We start from the raw sequence: 20,598 nt of genomic DNA on the forward strand, positions 1-20,598 counted from the left end.
TTATTAATTTAAATTATATTTTCAGTTATCACATGAAAAAAAATTGCTTTGGTTGAATGAAATAAAAATTTGTCCTTTATAAAAAAAACGTGTTGGCGACACTGCTATTTCAATTTTTCAGACATTAGAATCATATGTTATGTTTTTGTTTTGGTTTCCAAGTGATAGATTTAATACTTAACAATATTGAGATCAAAATAATACGAGCTTCTCAGTTTGTATTGTACGTGTTGTAATTATTTCATTATGTTTTAATTTATCCTATTATAAATAATTATTTTTTTGTTTTCAAACTGAATTTTTTTTTCGGCTGAGTAGCATTTATAACAAAACATGGATTACAATGTAAGTATTCTATATTTTTATAATTTATGTAAATGTTCAAAGTTGTAATAATTTCATATTTGAAATCTTATAAATGATTGAGTGTGAATAAATTATTATTAATGCCAATGACTTATGGTTAAGTTATTTAAAATACTTAAAAAATGACTTGTGTAGCATAATATTAGGTTATCAATTTGTATATTTGTATACAACGGATCATATAATGAAAATAGTAATATCTTTTAAAGAAACAAGTTTCTCCAAGTAGTGATTATCTTATAATAGTTTAAAATAGTAGAATTTTCACTTTACAAGTATAACAAGAATGTGTAGTATAGATTTATGTGAATTTTTAATTTTATTAAATTGCTAATAATTTGAACAGAAATAATAATAATCTTTTAAACATTAATCAATTAAAATGTCTGGAAAACGTTCAGTTAGTGGAAGTGTAGAAAAGGATTTATCTTTATTATTAATATTTAAACAATTTAATTTGTTAATTCAACTCTAATATAATTTTAACTATATCGTTCATTTTTGTTTTTTTAGAAGATTGATGATGATGATGTTGAATCACTACGTTTAGCTGCTCTTATGTCATGTAAAAGAAAACCTACTAATTTAATTAATACAATTAGTAGTACATCAGGAGATATAGGACAAAATAAATTTGGAAATAATAGTTCCTATAGTAATTATGGAAATAGAAATACTAGAGGTAGATTTCCACCATCAAACAGATCATTTAAACGCACATATGCAAATGTAAGTTTCTTAGATATTCATTTTAACTTCATTAATTTACAACTTATTTATGTATAAATTACAGGTTGGCTTTAAAAGACCTACACATTCAAATAATAATTTGATTTCCATTATTCCAATTGACTCTGAAGGGGATCAGCTATCAGAAAATTCTAAATCTCAAATCGAAGTTAACAATAAAGCATCTTCAAAAGATTCTTTAAGTATAAATTCTGGAGATAAAATTAATAATGAAAACATTGAAGGTATTTTAAATTCTTGTAATAATTTATAGACATATAAAATAAATAATTAAATTTTTTTTTCTTAGTTTCTACTAAATTTAGTAGATTAGAAAATGATTCTGGTTCTGAAGAAAGCACTGATGAAAGTGATGCAGATAAAGAAGAAAAAGTAGATTCTGATGACGGGGATGTTTTATTATTAGGTCAAGAAGATGAAGACTTAGATGATCTGGATAAATTAATGGATATCATGGAAGCTGAAATTGCTGGAAAAGATATTAAACAAAAGAAGGAAAAAAAAAATTTAAAACAATGCAATAAAGTAAAGAAAGACAAACCAAGTGTATCCAAGATTAAAGTTAAAAATATTAAATGTGAAAGTCAACCAAATTTTAAGGATGATTTGAAAATTCTACCAAAACAGACAGAAGAATTAGAATCAATTAAAACTGTTGAAGAAGTTAGAAATTCATCATCATTCAGTGGTTTACCAAAACTGCATATTCATCCAAGAACCCCGTCACCAATTAGAAAGAGATCTATTTCTCCATATAGACAACTCCGTAAAAGATCATTAACACCAAGATCTCCACGTAGAAGATCTCCTACACCAGATAGATATAGATATTCACCTATAAGATCTAGGACTTTTCGAAGATCTTTAACACCTAGGAGATCACCTAGAAGAATATCGCCTTTAAGAGAAAAAAATCTTTCTCCTAGAAGATATACACCACCTAAATCTCGTTATCCTTACCGTTCACCATCTCCAAGGAGAAGACGTAGATCAATATCACGTGATATATCACCAGGTAGAAGACGATTATCACCAATTAGAAGAAGAAGTAGATCACCTCTTCGATCAAAATCAAGATCCCCTAAATGTAGAATACCAATTAGAAGACGTTCACCTAGCCCATTGAAAAAAATAAGATGTGCATCGCCTTTGTTACGTCGAAAAGACACAAAAATTTTAGATGACAATAATATAACTGTTAAAGAAAAGCCAAAATCAATAGATAAAGAAATTGATAATAAAATACTGGATCCTGTGTTAGAAGCTAGAAAAAGAAAATTTGAATCCAATAAGCCTATTGAACTTACTAGTAAAAAAATTATTTTGAAAAAATCCAATTCTGTACAAGTTGCTATTCAAACTGATAACGAAGATGAAATTGAAACAGATGTTTCAAACAAAATTTCTCTAACATCTAAAAGAGCTAAATTATCTCCTCACTTAAATCAAAACGTTAAAAATTGTATAAAAACTAAAAATAATACAAAGTCTGTAGATAAAATTGTGAAATTGATAACACAATCGGAAAAAACCAATAAAAAAAGACCTAGAATCATGTTTGGACAAGAAATTGCTGCTGATCAACAAATTGAAGAAAAAGGTATTATAATCAGTAATTTATTATTTTAATATAAATCAAAATATATTTTATTATTTTTAAAGATTAATGATATTTTTAACTAATTACTTTATATTAGTTCAGGCTTTAAAAATATGATTTAATTATATATATATATATATATAATTTTAGGCCCAATTCAGACTGGTCTGAATTATAAAATTAATATTATAGTCTGACCTGGCCTGATCTAAAGCATTAAATCAATATTATGTCCTGATTAGGCTAAATATGAATCATATTAAGATAGCCCTGCCCGATCTGATCTTGCTTTATGCCTTCTTATATTAATCCATCTGTAATTATCAGTACATAGTACATACGACTATCAATATTAAAATATATAAATACTATTATTATTAAATCTTCTTTGTTTTCTTCACCTTAATCCCAACTTCATAGGGTTGGCCACCCATATCCTAAACTTCCACTTGATACGATCTCCCACATCATTTACGCTCACATCAGCCCTCCTTGTATCACATTCAATTACATTCCTCCATCTCTTTTTTGGTCTTCCTCTGCCTCTTCTTCCTTCAACTTCTAAGTTTATTTTCTCTCATCTTATTTACGATTGATGTTACACCTATATTCCTTATATGTCCGTTCCTTATCCTATCTTCTATAGTCACTCCACTCATCCATCTAAGAATTCTAATGTCAGATCTACTTTCTTGTCAACAACACTACATTCTGAACCATTCATCTAGCTGGTCTCACTACAGTCTTATAGAACTTAACTTTCAGCTTCATTAGAATTTTCTTATCACATAACACACTAGACGCTTCGTTCCATTTCACCCACTCCCACTTAATCCTGTATCTTACATCCTCGTAAATGCTACCATTCTTTTGTACAACTGATCTTAAATACTTAAAACTTTCCACTTTATCTACCACGTCCTTGCTTATTGTCACTCAACTCCTCATTTCACCTACCTAATGTTCTCCTTTGTTCAAACTTGTACTCTATATACTCTGTCTTACTCCTACTTATTCTTAAACCCTTTTCTTCAAGAGCTGATCTCCACACCCCTAGCCTTTGATTACTTTCCTTCCTATTTTCTCCTATTAACATTATATTGTCAGAAAAACATGCACCATGTCACCTCTCCTTGTATTTCTCTAGTAATTTCATCCATCACTAGAAAATAAGTAAGGGCTTAAAGCAGAACCTTGGTGCACTCCTACTTTTACCCTAAAATTTTCTGTTACTCCTACGCTTTTTATCCTGGTACGAGTGCCATTATACATATCCTCTACTATTTTAATGTATCTTTTCAGGACTCCTTTTCTCATTAATGCTTAAAACCCTCTCTTGGTACTCTATCATAGCTTTCTCCAAATCTATAAATACCATACACAGATTTTTCTTCTTTTACCTAAACTTTTCTATTAGTTGTCTTGCACAAAATAATGGCTCCATTGTTGACTTACCAGGCATAAATCTAAATTGGTTTTTAGATACCGATGTCCCATTTCTTATTCTAATATCTATTAACTTTTTCTAAATTTTTATACTATGACTCATAAGCTTTATGTCTCTATAATTTTCTCACTTCTGTGTATGTCTCCTTTACCTTTCAATATCGACACCACAATACTATTCATCCAATAATTTGGTATTTTCCCTTCTAATAAGATTTTATTTAAAAGTTCCTTCAACCACCTTATGCCAATATTTTTCATTCTTCTACTGGCACTTCATCTGGTCTGATTGCTTTATTATTTTTCATCGATACCACAGCTTCCCATGCCTATTTCTTACTAATTTAATCTATTAGTCCCTCGTTCCACCAGATATCCTCTAATGTCTCTTTTGGATATTCCTATAACTATTATTATTAAATATTGCGTATAATATACATAATTTTATATTACATATATAAAGTGTTCAATAAGTAAGGAAAGAGATCAATTATTGATCTGTTTCCTTACTTATTGAACACTCTGTATATATAATTTAACAGCCATTAAGAACTATAGTGGTCTTCTCTGAATAGAAAAGTTCTTAACTATGTATAATCTAGGGGTAGTTAGTTCATCATTGGATATTATATTATAATATATAAATTTGAAGTTATGTAATACCTCAAGGTTGAATAACCATTGCTTTGATATTATTTTGTATCAGCAATATATTTAAAATTTTAACTAGAAATTAAGATTCTTTGTAGAGTTTAATAGTTTAGCATTTCTCAGTTTATTTTTTATAGTTTCTTTTTTAAAATATCATAATTACTAGAAAAAAATATTTTATTGTTCAATTTTCATTAGAAAATTATTTACAGATATATTAGAATTATCTAGTACATCAGAAGAGCTTATGGAAGAAGAAAAAGATGAAGAAGTCGTATCAGAAGAAAATGATTATGATGAAGAAAGTGAAAAAGAAGAAGGACAAGAATCAAGTGAAAGTTATGTGGATGATTCAGAAGAAGATATTGATAATCATGTTGTACATACATTTGTTGAAGAGAAAAAAGATTCTCTTAAATGTGATGAAACTGTAGATTTAAGAACAGAATTAAAACGTAGAAGAGCTCTTCGTTTAAATACAGTAAATTATAGAAAATTTTATGTATGTAATTATTTATTGTAATTTAATTAAAATTTTAGGTACAAATAAAAAAAAAATCTGGTACTTTTTATCCAGCTCGTTTATTGCAGTCTGCTATTAGAGGTGTTGTTGGTACAAGGTAATATGCTTTTTAATAAAACTTATAATTGAATCGGTCATTTCAAAATGGTCATTTCTCCACATTTTTTTAAAACTACTTTTATGTAGATAGATGTGTTTATCTAATAATAATGCATATTTCCTGCGAGACCGTCATATCTCCAACAACTTGTTAAAGTCTAAAAATAACGAGTACAATCGAAAAGGCCATTTCTCAAAAATAACTTGATCAGCAATTTTATTTGTTAAGATTCTATTTTCATCTGGTTTATTATCTATCTTTTGTCGATAGCAGTTGATAATAACAATAATAATTATTGTTATTATCAAGAATATAATATAATAATAAGTCAACATGAGTGAATTCGAAGATGAAACTGAGTCTTCGATTGGTATTAAAAGAAAAAATTAACTAAAAAGAAGTGATGTTGAAGTTCATAAATAAAATTATTACAAAGAATGCACAATATATTTTGTAAGACTAATTATTTAATTTTATATGATATACAATAAATAATTGATCAGTCGCGAGGTCATTATCAATGAAAAAAATAATCCATTGGAAAAGCCCATATCTCAAACACGTTCATTCCCTCATAAAATAATCCAATAGGTATATATAGTCAATATTTTGCATCATAGCTGGTTTTTTATAAGGGAATTCAATAATTCAACCCTTATTTAATTTTCATCTATATTTATTTTGATCTTTAAAAACAGTTTTTTACGTTTCCTGGAAAATTAAATTTTATGGAGATTTGGCCTTTTTGAAAAACCCGATTTAATTATAATCATGTATGTTTTAATTAAAGCTAAAAATTATTTAGTGGTTCTATTGAAGTCAAGAGAAAAATACATGGTGAATTACCTGAAATAAGCATTAAAACAGAAGGTATATCTATTTTTTTATTTCACTATTTAAAAAAATGTATAGATTTCTCTTTGCATTAAAAAAGTAGAAATTTATTATCACATTTAATGTATGAGAAATGTTTGATAACCTAATAATAAAAATTTTACATTTATGTTGAGTTTTAGCACTTTCATGCTAAAATTAACATGTAAATGATGAATCAGTAAAACGTATGATTTTAAAATAGCTATAAAAAACCTACCTGTAATTAATATAGAGATCTGTAATTATTAAAAGTTTTTTTCTTTTGTTATTGAAAACTCAACTATTTTCAATATTTACATATAATATAAAATAATTATAGAATATTAATTGTAAGTTATTTTAAAAATTACGTCACCCTAACACTGCATCTTAAAATATTATATTTGAATCATTTCTTAGAGTTTTTTTTGTGTATAAGTAGTTAATAAAGTAGATTATTGTGTTTTGGAATCATTTATACTTGAAAAGCGCATATATAATAAAAGTATTTACATTATAATACGTACAAAGCTAAGAATTGGAACAGGCGACTTCAAAATAATAATAATGATTTTTTTCTAACACTTTTGTAGTTTTTTAAGGGCCATAGTATTCTCCTTAATGATTTACCATGGATATCTGAGACAGATATTCATGTTGCCAGATTAAAAAATTGTAGAAAACCTTAAAGTTAATCTTGATATCATTAATTTTAGAGTTAAATTCTATATGAGTTTTTAGTAATCACGATTTGTTGAAATGCTTAACTTAGAATATTCTCTGTAAAAGCATGTTAACTATAGAGCTATAGTTTTACAACTAAAATGTTTTCTTAAAATACATCGGGAAATACCCTGCCATCTAATTGTAAAATATAGTGGCTTGTCTTCTTTTAGTTTTGATGAGAAACTGAGAAGGTATTAGTTTTACTATGTGTTTTTTTTTGTGTCTGTTACCATTTTTTCTCAGCTCTCACTGAATTTATGCATATGCATAAATCTGACAGGGAGGGATTTAAAATGATAATTTTTTTACAAAAAACTAATTTTTGAAAGTGTAGAAAAAAAAAATTTCAGACTTTATTTTGTTTTCACGGTGAAAATGGCTACTGAAGGGTATTTTGAATGCTAAAGTAGAACTTGTTCAACTTTTCAACTTTTGAAAGTGTTCCAGAAAGTCTGACACTTTTATATATATCTTAAATTAAAGCTAATGTAATATAATTAATTCAACTCAATTTTTTTATGAGAAGTAGTAGGCCAGTCATATGCATATGTGTTTATATGTGAGTTCATTTATTTATAGTATCATTAAAGTGTAGTGTATATTAAGATACAACCGATAGAGTAGGTAATTGATTTGAAACTATATTGTTTAAACCTAACTAAACACTAAATTTTACATTCCAAACAACAATTATATTATGTCAATTGCCACCAGAATTTCTGGTAATCCTCTTCTTTTTCTTTGCCTTAATCCCAACTACTTGAGGTTGGTCACCCTTATCCTAAACTTCCACTTGACATGATCTCCTACATCCTCTACACTCACATCAGCTGTCCTCATATCCTATTCAATAACATCGCTCAATTTCTTTTTTGGTCTTCCTCTACTTCTTCTTCCTTCAACATTCATTTCTATAACTGTTCTTACAGCTTCCGATTCTTCTCTCCTCATAACATGACCAAACCATCTAAGTCTATTATCTCTTATCTTTTCCACGATTATATTATATTATATTATATATCCTTCTTATATGCTCGTTCCTTATTCTATATTTTCTAGTAACTCCACTCATCCATTTAAAATTCTAATTTCTGCTCTACTTTCTTGTCAACAACACTACACACTCTGAACCATTCATCATAGCTGGCCTCACTACAGTCTTGTAGAATTTACCTTTTAGCATCATTGGAATTCTTTTATCGCATAAGACACCAGACGTTTCTCTCCACTTCAACCACCCGCTTTTAATCCAGTGTCTTATATCCTCGTCAATACCACCACTCTTTTGCACAACTGATCCTAAATACTTAAAAATTTTACCTCCTCAATCACGTTCTCGTCTCTTGTCACTGATCTACTCATTTCACCTACCTCATTTTCCCTTTTGTCAGCCCAACCGGAATTTTTGGTAATGATATAATTAATTGTCATAAAGTGTATGAAATTGGTCTTGTTCTAGTAAACTCAATGGAGGGTAATAACTATCATGATATAAAACTTAAAAGGTCAAATAAAGTTATAACTCTATATTCAATAATTTCTATCGTTAAAATTAATAATGAAATAATTAAAGTAAACCCATAGCTACTATTTCAACTAATCGCTATTTAAAGAAAAAACCAGCAGTGTCCCGGCACAGTGGGGACATGGTATAATTGGGTCCAGTATAGATGATATGTGACAGTAATTAAAATCATTATCATAAAAAACGCCTTGATGCAAATCTGTAGATAGTGTTTAATTTAAAAAAATTAATGGATTATTACAAAAGCTACATGATGTCTTATTTCCTTATTTATATTCTATTTACAACTTATATGCATTAATAGAGCAAAGTATGTAATCTATGGAGGATTTCTCCTCTATAAATTTATTTGACAATTATATTAAACAAATTTTTTTTCCATTTCCTTATTCATTTTCCCATTCTAAATTTTGATAGAATATGTCTTCAACAAAAGTAAAATCTTCTTAATCTTCAATCTTTATTTCTATTGAATTTGTAAGCCATTGACCTTTGCAATGTTCACATATAATAGAACATTTAAGCCCTGTTTTTCGGCAGCCACAATTTTTACCAGCTCCAGCACCCGACCAAAGGCCAATATGCTTTGTGACAATTAACTTTATCATTACCAGAAATCCAGTGGCAATTGACATAATATAATTGTTGTTTGGTAATGTACAATTTAGTGTTTGGTTAGGTTTAAACAATATAGTGTCAAATCAATTACCTACTCTATCGGTTGTATGTCAATTCCAATCGATGAGGACTTTTAGTATGTCATTATACATATCAACATCTTAATTCAACTTTAAAAAAAAAAAAATTGGTTGGGAATTTTTTTCGCCATTTGCCAAAATTACTTCTTTATTGACTGGTCTAAAGTATTTATATACATCTTTCATTCGACATACTTTATCTTAATCAGGATATAAATAAGGAAATAGCAGATCATGTAGCTTTTGGAATTATTCACCAATTTTTTAAAATTAATCACTATCTAAAGATTTGCATCGAAGCGTTTTTTATGATAGTGATTTTAATCACTGTCAGATATCATTATACTTGACCCAACTGTGCCGTGACCTCCCTGTGATGGAATTTTATAAAGATTTTAAGGGGTGGATTAAATTAAAGGTAAAATATAAGAAAATACACAGTTTATTGTTGTAAATAACTAATTATTATTTTTTAAATTTACTTTATATAATTGTATAAGTATTTCTATGATATCCACCAACATTTTGATTACATTAAGAACAAGTATTATTGATATTAATATTTTGATACAATTTTTTTTTTTATTTTTATAATTTTATTAATATTATAATTCTATTTGTCTTCTGATAAGTTGGAAGCATTTTATGTACAAATTATGCAAAATTATAAATCAAATTTTAAGATATTATATTTATTATCTGTGGTATTAAAATGATTCGAGTATAAATGCAATTTAATATAAATGGATAATTAATTATTAAACTATTTATATACTCAATGTTTTTATTTTTATTTTATTTATTTTTTTAGGAAATTCAGATGGACGTAGAGTAGTTGTTGTAAATAGAGACAAAAATAGATCAGAAGTAGATGTCAATCTCCTTGAAAGTAAGTAGTTGAAATGCGGGGTACTTTTTTGGTCATCAGGATAGTGGCCTTTTCTATGTCCTGTTTACTTCATGTAATATGTAAATCCTAATAATGAACTTTATAATATCAAAATAATTATTGTTTATCATTATTTTTGTACCTGAGAGGCAAAATAAGCTCTAATTAAATTAAAATTATTCATTTACATAATATAAAATTAACCTAATTATTACAATTTTATAATTGAATTTACACAATCAGTTTTAGTTAGATAAAATCCATCAAATAAAGTGTTTTTTGCTACTTTTGAAGTTATAAAAATGGACTTGGTTTCTTCTACCACTTAAATACAGATTTAGGAATCTATACCTTTTTTTAAATAATAAAAATAGATATCTACCTACTAAAAGTAATGAAATTAAATCTTTTATCTTCTAAAGTCATATTTATGAGCATGTTTGTATAAATATAAAAATTCCATAGATAATTCCAATTAAACTAAATTGTTTAGTATATTTAATACTTAGAGGTAAATCTATAAATATTTAATTTTTCTTAAATTTCTTTTTAAACTATTTGAAAACTTAAGTGACTTGGTCAGCTTAATTTTGGATAAATCTATAGTTTTTAAGTTTTTCAAAATGAGCTAATAATCCACTATAAGATGTTTAGCTAATATAATAAAACACCGATTAGATAGGCCTATAGTTTTTAAGGATGATAGTATTTTAGTAGATTAAGTTAATAATTTGCTATAAAGTTTTAATATCTTACATTTTGAGTAAATATATATGACTAAAATATTAATTACAAATTGTACCTATAACCAGAGAGGTAAAAGTAAGTAGGGGGAGTTATTATTTATTGAAGTTCTGTAATCAATCATCTTCAATAAGTTATTTATGTTTACATTGTGTTTAAGTTTTCTATTATGTTAACAATGTTAAAAAATTTGATTAGTCATAATATTTTTTATCATTTAATTTAAATAGTTAGTGAGATAAAAAAAAAAAAGTGCCAATTTTATTTTTATGTTATAACCTAAGTGCATTTTTAACATTTAGAAAACCTTGAGGATAAAGAAGAGTCATATGAAAGTGTTAAAAAATTGAAGGGTAAATTGAAAAAAGTTCCATCTCGACTAAGGACGATTGGAATTACTGAAAATTTAACAATTCATAAAGGATTAAGGAAAATGAAAAAAAGAAACATAAGTGTTACAGATTTTAATCAGGTATTTTTTGTCCTAATCAAATGCATCTTTTCTTCTATGGTTTAGCTGTTTCGTCTTTATAATTAATTTATATTTTGTATGATTTTTAAGAATGAAAAATTTTTATTGATAATGTAACTGTAATTTCAATAACTAAAATACAACTCATAAAATTAAACATTATCATAGATTAAATCATATGGTATTAGTAGTAATAACTCATAGTAATTTTGTGTAGGAAATGATACTTAATTTAATTTCAATTGTTAATTGATTTTATACAAATAATTCTATTTGTACTAAAACTCAAAACTATTAAATAAAATGAATAAAGAATTATTTTTAAATTGATAAAAAATTTTCCTATAATACTTCAATATTTTAGTTATATTATTATAATTTTCATAAGTTGTAATTCATTTTCAGTATTCATATCACAATATTTTAGTAAATGCAATTCTCTATCATACAATTATTTTTATAAATAATGAGAATATTTAAAACAAATTAAAGATGAAAAAATATTTTTTATTTATAAGTCCATCTTCATAATAAATCTTATTGAAAACTTTTTGTATATTAATCAGTATTAATCATAAAAAGTTAAATCTTAGGATTGCAGATTTGCATTTTGAATTTGTGTTAAACAAATTTTAGGCATTTTGGTTGTTTGGTTAGGTTGTAACTTATGACCAATTAGATGAAATTTGAAAAGGGTAAACATACATATTTTGTTGTTAATTCAATTCAAAATTTATCAAAATAAATTCAGCACATTAAAAATATGATAATTATGTTAGTTACTTTATTTATAAATTTATTTGTTTAACTAACTCAATTATTAATAAAAAAGTTTACATAGTTTTAAGAACTTTTTAACATTTTTTACTTTAAATACATATGTTCCAAAAGGAATATCTTTTTTATTAGTTATACAAGTATGTTATAATTATGTTAAAAGACTCAATATATTTATATTTGGAAATCAAATGTTGTGTTCTTAGATAATTTAACATATCTTGATTGTAATCAATATATCAAAATGAAAAATTATTGATAAACTGGCGATATAGAGACTAATATCTTCTGTATTTTTATTTATGATGTTTAAAATTTTGTTGATATTTTGGTTTGTTATTTTTATTTTAAATATTTATTAAAATATAAAAATGATAACTAGGTATTAAATTGTTAATTTACAAACATTTATTTCATATGATATTTAATAGGGGACATTGTTGTTATTACCATTTACATGAAATACCATCAGTTAAGCATGCTTTTGTAGTTAAATATTTACAGAAAATTTATTTATTTATTCTACAAATAACACTTAATGTTGGAATTAGTATTTTTTTTTCTATATTGTTCCTGTTTGTAAAAATAAGTTCCTAGTTATAACTTATTATATTTAATTACTTTTAAAGATGAATATTTGTGATAGTTATTGAGTTTTTATTTTATATGTATTTTTTTTTTTGTTATATAAAATAACGGAGTGAATGCTACAAAAAAATTTAAATTATAATTATTACAATTAGTTTTTATTATTGATTGAACCTTAACAATTAAAAATAATTTTGATTAAATAATTTGTTTATTTTTATCCTAAATGTCTAATTTCATTACTAATTTTTTTTTTTTAATCTAGCTCAATTAATAATTATTATATTTTATCCTAAGAAATCAATATTCAAAGTGTAATGCAATTCTTTGTTTAAATTTTTTTTAATATTTTGGATGGAACCCAATCCAAAATATGTTAACTTTTTTTTGTGTTGAATATAGGAACAGTTTAATCTTATTGGTAGTTGGGGTTTACAGTAGTTTACACATAATGAAAATAAACGAACTTTTTCTGATGTTCTCAATCAATTTTTAAAAACTCTTTGTCATTTTGTAATATATTATTATGAAAAAAAATGTATTATTGTATACTAAAATAAAGTTTTGAAAAATTGTTATATCATGTATCAAATTAATTAATCTATATATAATTTTAAAATGTGTAATGTCCATTTAAAAAATAATACTTTTCTCTCTATTATTTATTTATTTTTTTTTTTTTTGTGTCAACATTTTTTAATTATTGTATAAAAGTTTTGAAAAAGATACTGTTTTTAATGAAATATTAGTATTTTGTATTTTAAAATAATTGTCCAAAACCATAGTATCTTTTATATTAAAGATTTCATTTAGAATTTCCAGGTTCCCTTTAATTTCAAGCAACATTACAACTTAACTAAACAAAGTAATTAATTATTAATATTTAAATTAAATTAATCTAATCTTAATTAAATATTTTTTTCAAAACGACTTATGATCAATATTTTTTTGAAATGGGCAATGCACTTAAAAACAATACCATGTAATTTTTATAGTGTTATTTCAGTTTTATTCACTCCGTTTTGTACCTGATCAAGCATTTGTATTCTAGAATTGTATTTTATCAAAATGTGAAATAATTTTAACCTTTATGTGCATTTTATATTTTGTCACAGATGTAGGTTTCAAAGTGATTTTCCACGGCAAGAGCAGTAGTTACAATTAAAATTATGAACACATAAACATTCAACTTGGATAATCATCAAATAAGTCTATATAGCATGTTATTCAACTTTTTACGTGTTGACGATTAGACTTAATGTTTCATCTAATTGATTATATTAAATATTTTAATTTGATAAATTCTATAAAAATTATTCTATTTTATTCTGTGTTTAGAATAAAGATCAAAAAATGTTTTTGTAAAATTGTCTTTATATGTTTAGTAATATTTACCTACTTTTTTCTTAACTTTTCTGGTGAATTATTTAAGCCGCTTATTGTAAATTAAATAATTAACACTAGAACATTATTACTGTCTTAATTTGTTTAAAATGTAATTAATTGTATATATTTTACTTTGTCATCCAAATATTATTATTAAAATAAAAATTGTTAAATAAATTATTTATGTTTATATTTTTTATAAATGCCTGTGATCTTAATAAATTTATTTAAAATTTAAAGTTTCCTTTTGATTTACATTTAGTGGTAATTAATATTTTAATATTTCATAAACAATATTAAAAAACGAATGACATTGTAGTATAAAAATAATTAAATTGTTTATTTTGATAATTGAATAAACAACTTAAGTTAGTCGTTCATAAATAATGACAGAAGGAGTAGTAAGGAATAACAAGTGACTTACAGTATTTAATTTCCATAAATAAAAAAAAAAATACATAAAAATATTAATTGTAAGACATAATAAAAATTAATCCTAGTTATTTCTTCAAAATTATTCATCTTCGTCCTCTCTTGGTGGTGAATGATTGTGCAAAGAGCTATGTTGAACAAAAAGCCATTCATCATTTTCTCCTTTAAACATTTCTCCACGAGAATCGCATCCATCATGTTTATTGATACATTCTAAATATCTATGATAACAAATTTTGTATAATATTTTGGGCGTGTAATCAAGTAAACAAATAATTAGAATATCTAATATTTTATAACAAAAGTGAGAGAGATTAAATTAAATAAAAATCTAGGAGAATATAAAATTAATTAAAATACTATTAAAAAAAAAATAAAGTAATAAATTAGAAATAATTATAATAATAATGCATTTAAAAGATTTTTAATTTACTTTGTAGAATTTTCAGTTTATTATTTAAAATCTCAGTACCATAGCTACAATTTCAAAATCTCAATGAATGTACTATACCTAGTATTGTTTTTTATGCTAACTAAAGAGTATTTGTGTCCAAGTTCATCAGAATAAACATTGTTAGACTCATTACATTTTTCTCCAAATTGTTCATCATCTGAAAAAATATCTTCAGTAACAACATTATCAGTAGTATCTATGTTTTTGTCTTCAACTCCCCAAAATTCAACATATTGTAAAGGTTCACAAGTAGTTTGTAATGTTTCAAGAGTTTGGTTTTTTTTAAATATACTTTTTCTTCTTGCTTTGATCTTCTCACGTGCATATGATAAAGAAACTCGTTTTTCTACACCTGGAAAACTAAAAAAGTAAAACATATGTGTTATAGGAGTATAAATAAGGTTTAAGTGATAGTATTAGAATATTTTGATATATTTACAAAGTAGACTTATTATTAATTATCATAAAAAAGTAAGATGTCAATCAGTAGATAATTCAACCAACCAATAAACTAAATTTAGCTGCATTATTTCCTTTCTTTGAAAAAAACTCATTCTACAAAAAACTGATACCACACCTTTAAGTTACCATAGTTATTTTCACCTATTATAAACAGTGAAATATACCAATGTCTTGAAAAATATCCTGTTAACTAAGAAAAATATCTATATTACAAAAAATTACTTTAATGATAAAGAATTTAATTTTATTACTATATTGGTAAATAGTTTCATTAGATGTTTTACAAAAAAACTGATTATTCTTATTTTTTTTTTTTTTTTGACATGATTTATATCGTAATAATGTAGTCGACACTGGTTTTGAGGATAGAGACCCATGGGCTGTTTATTAATAAGCAACAACAGGTTATTAAAAAAAAAAAACCGTAAAGACTTATAAGACTTCACTTATCACGGTACTTTTGTTAAAGTCGGCGACGCGGTGTCCAGCATAATCAAAAGGTTAGCAGCGTTGAAGGCAAAGGTGCGAGGGTGCAGATTGGTTCGTTGAGTCCAGTCGTGTGATATGTCCAAAGCAGGTGGCGTAATACATGATTCGCAATTTTTAAATACTTCATTTTTTTTTATAAAAGGTTTTTAGAATAATGTCAAAAAAATCATCAACATGACTAGATATGAAAACCAAACAAAATATTTTTAAAGGGGATGGTTATAAAAATAAAATTGTATTTTACAATTATAATTTTTTTATCACTAAAAAATTATTTTATTATAAATCCTATCATTTCAAACATAATATAACAAGTGATTATGATGAAAAGTTTTATATATATCACATAATCTACTGAATTTCAGTAATTTACTTAATAATGTTAAATATTTATTAAATTTACTTAATTATTTCTTCTTCATAAAGTTTTTTGGGTTTGCTATCATCTTCTAAGCACCTCAACATTATTTTTTCAATAAAAATAGCTGCTTGGAATTCATCATCATCTAATGGAGGATGATTATGCTCGCCTGTGTATTCCATAGTACTTATATTATTTTCAGTGGATATAGTACCTTTTACAACACATTTGAGTTTAGTATTCATATGACACCACACAAATCTATGATAAAAAAAGTAATAAGAACAAATACACTTTTTTATTCACAATATTTACTTTCTTCCTTTTCTTAAAGAATATAAAAATCCTATATCATCTCTGTACAGAGTATATCCTTCCCATAAACCAGAAACAACAGATACATTTACAACTTTAATTTCACCAGATGCTTTAGGAGGTTGTCTCATTCTGGCCATACTCCGCCAAGCCATACGATATGGTATTTTGTCTGCTACATCGAGGAACCTATCAGTAAATATAATAATTTATATCAGAAGTAATAACTAATATAGTTGTTATATAAAACCTTTCTACTTCTTCATTATATATGTCTTTAAGTCCTAAATGTGATTCATTTCTAGCTCTTTCACATAAAATATTGATAAATGATCGTTCCATAGGATTCCTTTTGAGATCTCCTGGAGGATGGTTATGGTTTTTTGTACGATATATTACAAAACCATCTCCAGAAGAGCGCAGAAAACCTCTAGAATGACATGCATCTTCTGTTGCAGTTTTTCGGTTTCGGGTACATCTAACAATTCTATAAATAATTATACAGTTAATTAATTAGGCAACAAAGTAAAAACTATTATAAATAAATATATAATAACATTAATATTTTATGAAATAGTGAATATTTTAGAAGTTAACAATGGGTAAAATATACCAGGTTTCATATAATTTAATACTATAGTAATATAAGAAAATATTTTTCATTGTTTTAAAACATAAAATTTAACAAATTTAAAAGAGATATGAGTATTAAAAAAAACATTGATGCCCTCTAAATACTGTAATTAAAAACTTTCAAATGTAAAAATGAAGAAAATTAGTTATGTTTAAAAATAATAATTAATATTAGTTTTTTTTTAAATAACATTCTTACTTTCCATTACTTGTCAAAGTATCATTATGATAGTGATATCCTAATTCATCCATATATAAAGATGTACCACGTCGAGTACCTGGTATCACTTGCACTGACAGTAATAATGGTGGCTCTTTCTTGGAAGAATTTTCTGGTTGATTTTTAAGACGCCTAGTTCGTTGCATTCGTCTGGTAGCATTAGCATAATTTACAACAGAAGATGCAAGTGGAAATCTGAAATATATTTTAAAATAATATATTATATATTTTTATATCAATGTATGTATTAAAAATATTAAAACTAATGTTTATAGAGTGATGGGTTTATCATAAATCACTGGATTATTCCCATAATAAATACAATATTGGAATAATAGTTATTGATTTTTTTAGTTGCATGATTCTTAATTTATCAGCTAAAAACTATTTAGGATCATTCCTTAAAATAAGAGATGATTATTTTTTTTTTTTAACATACATATATAGTATTTTATAAAATAGAAAATTATCTAATTAAGAAAATGACTAGTTGATAACAACTTTTGAACCAGTACTTTGGAAGTTAATGTCATTTTTATATTTAGGTGGGACAAAGAGTACGGTAAAAAAATGCCTAGTGATGAAAATAGTATTACCCACTCATCACAATAATTTGTCAATAACTTCTGAAATATTAGTTCAAAAGTTGTTATTGACCAGTTATTTTCTTATTAGATTTCTAATTACATTATTTCATATTTTATAAGCTAATTAAATGTGTATGTTCCCATTTAAAAAAAAAAAGTTGACACCTCTTTAAGTTAAAAGAGATGATTCTTTTAAGTAATTATTAGCTGATAAATCAAGAAATATACATAACTAAAAAAAGCAAAATTATTTTTTTTCAATATTGTATTTATTTTGAGAATAATCGAGTAGTTTATGATAAACTGATCACTCTGTATAGTGAGACACTCTGTTTCAATGGTTTCTGATATTTCATATAACTTTTGAACTGTGAATATTTTTTATGATTATGCTTTTGGACTATTAAATATTATAATAAATCATAATTTTTAATTTATTTAAAAATAAAAATTTTTAAACTTAAAAATATATTATATTTTTATAATATATTCAAAATATGCAATTTAAAGAATAGATTATAATGAAAAATTGTAAAAAAAAAACCCAGCACAGGGGGGTCGCGGCACAGTGGTGACGTGGCATAGATGGATCAAGTATAATGATATCTGACAGTGATTAAAATCACTATAAAAAAAAAACGCTTCGATGCAAATCTTTAGATAGTGTTTAATTTTAAAAAATTGGTGGACTATTCCAAAAGCTACATGATCTGCTAGTTCATTATTAATATCCTAATTAAGATAAAGTATGTAGAATGAAAAAGGGATTATTAAAAAATATTATTTCTCATAAAAAAATAATGTTGATCCATACACTTTTCAATATGTCATAGCATTATAAAGTTAAAAATGTAAAAAATAAAATCGAGAATTTTCACACAATAATAGCATTTGGTAGCCATTTTCATTGTGAAGATAAAATAAAGTCCGAAATTTTTTTTTGCATAATAAGGTAAATTACATTAGCTTTAATTTAAGATATATATAAAAGTGTAGGAATTTCCGGAACACTTTCAAAATTTAAGTTGAAAAAGTTGTCATTTTAAATCCCCCGCTGTGGGCAGGTAAAGGGTCAGATATAAAAAAAATATATACTAAATGATAAGTAAAGACATCATGCATCTATAAAAAAAAAATTATATTGATCCATACATCTTTCAAAAAGTTATAGCATTATAAAGTTAAAAACATAAAAAAGAATTTTTTTTACAAATATCGTATTTTTTTTATAAACTTTGATGTCTGTTTTCACCATGAAGATAAAATAAAGTCCGAAATTTTTTTTCTGCATAATAAAGTATATTACATTAGCTTTAATTTAAGATATATATAAAAGTGTCAGACTTTCCGGAACACTTTCAAAATTTAAGTTGAAATAGTTCTACTTTCTACATGCATTTTTTAGATTTGAACCCCCCTCGTATATAGGGAAATGATCCGATTTAAAAAACCCAGCACAGGGGGGTCGCGGCACAGTGGTGACGTGACATATTTGGATCAAGTATAATGATATCTGACAGTGATTAAAATCACTATCAAAAAAAAACGCTTCGATGCAAATCTTTAGATAGTGTTTAATTTTAAAAAATTGGTGGACTATTCCAAAAGCTACATGTTCTGCTAGTTCATTATTAATATCCTAATTAAGATAAAGTATGTAGAATGAAAAAGGGATTATTAAAAAATAGTATTTCTCATAAAAAAATAATGTTGATCCATACACTTTTCAATATGTCATAGCATTATAAAGTTAAAAATGTAAAAAATAAAATCGAGAATTTTCACACAAAAATAGCATTCGGTAGCCATTTTCACCATGAAGACAAAATAAAGTCCGAAATTTTTTTTTTCCATAATAAAGTATATTACATTAGCTTTAATTTAAGATATATATAAAAGTGTCAGACTTTCCGGAACACTTTCAAAATTTAAGTTGAAAAAGTTCTACTTTCTACATGCATTTTTTAGATTTGAACCCCCCTCGTATATAGGGAAATGGTCGGATTTATAAAAACAGTATGTCAAATGAAAGATGTATATAAATACTACTCCTCATGAAAAAATTATACTGATCCATACATTTTTCAAAAAGTTATAGCATAATAAAGTTAAAAATGTAAAATACAAAATCGAAAATTTTCACACAAAAANGTAAAATACAAAATCGAACATTTTCACACAAAAATAGCATTCGGTAGACATTTTCACCGTGAAGATAAAATAAAGTCCGAAAGTTTTTTTTTTCATGATAAAGTATATTACATTAGCTTTAATTTAAGATATATATAAAAGTGTCAGACCTTCCGGAACATTTTCAAAATTTAAGTTAAAAAAATTAATTTTTTGTGAAAAAGTTGTCATTTTAAATCCCCCCTTGTGGGCAGGTTAAGGGTTAAATTTATGAAAAAAATATACCAAATGAAAGGTAATGATATTATGCATCTATATAAAAAAGAATTATATTGATATGTTCATTTTTGAAAAAGTTATGGCACTTTTAAGTAAAAAAAATTGAAAAAATTTCGAAAATTAGCGATTTTTAAATTTGT

At 25.2% G+C, this 20,598-nt stretch overlaps 2 protein-coding genes across 3 annotated transcripts in view; one reads left to right on the forward strand and one right to left on the reverse strand.

Moving 5' to 3' along the window:
* Window positions 1-171: 171 nt before the first annotated feature.
* On the forward strand, window positions 172-13,920 carry LOC126895670 (serine/arginine repetitive matrix protein 1-like). Of its 2 annotated transcripts, XM_050667814.1 has the most exons (10): window positions 173-345; window positions 880-1,095; window positions 1,160-1,340; window positions 1,406-2,716; window positions 5,026-5,294; window positions 5,354-5,433; window positions 6,242-6,306; window positions 10,052-10,129; window positions 11,176-11,345; window positions 13,826-13,920. In XM_050667814.1, the coding sequence occupies exons 1-10, from the start codon at window positions 334-336 to the stop codon at window positions 13,829-13,831; spliced, it is 2,388 nt and encodes a 795-aa protein (XP_050523771.1). In that variant the 5' UTR covers window positions 173-333; the 3' UTR covers window positions 13,832-13,920. The 2 variants fall into 2 exon arrangements, with proteins under 2 accessions (XP_050523770.1, XP_050523771.1); XM_050667813.1 differs by having other exon boundaries at window positions 172-345; window positions 11,176-13,920.
* A 489-nt stretch (window positions 13,921-14,409) lies between these two features.
* Window positions 14,410-20,598, reverse strand: part of LOC126895669 (uncharacterized) — a 10,717-nt gene continuing 4,528 nt past the window's right edge. The window contains exons 7-12 of the mRNA XM_050667812.1: window positions 17,442-17,657; window positions 16,860-17,096; window positions 16,610-16,798; window positions 16,337-16,555; window positions 15,040-15,342; window positions 14,410-14,749 (exon numbers count right to left, since the gene is read on the reverse strand). Of these exons, the coding sequence (XP_050523769.1) occupies window positions 14,611-14,749; window positions 15,040-15,342; window positions 16,337-16,555; window positions 16,610-16,798; window positions 16,860-17,096; window positions 17,442-17,657 (1,303 nt within the window). The 3' untranslated portion in view covers window positions 14,410-14,610. The remainder of the gene's footprint in view (window positions 14,750-15,039; window positions 15,343-16,336; window positions 16,556-16,609; window positions 16,799-16,859; window positions 17,097-17,441; window positions 17,658-20,598) is intronic.

The sequence above is a fragment of the Daktulosphaira vitifoliae genome, unplaced genomic scaffold (genome assembly GCF_025091365.1).
Source record: "Daktulosphaira vitifoliae isolate Bord-2020 unplaced genomic scaffold, ASM2509136v1 Scaffold_1, whole genome shotgun sequence".
Taxonomy (NCBI): Eukaryota; Metazoa; Arthropoda; class Insecta; order Hemiptera; family Phylloxeridae; genus Daktulosphaira; species Daktulosphaira vitifoliae.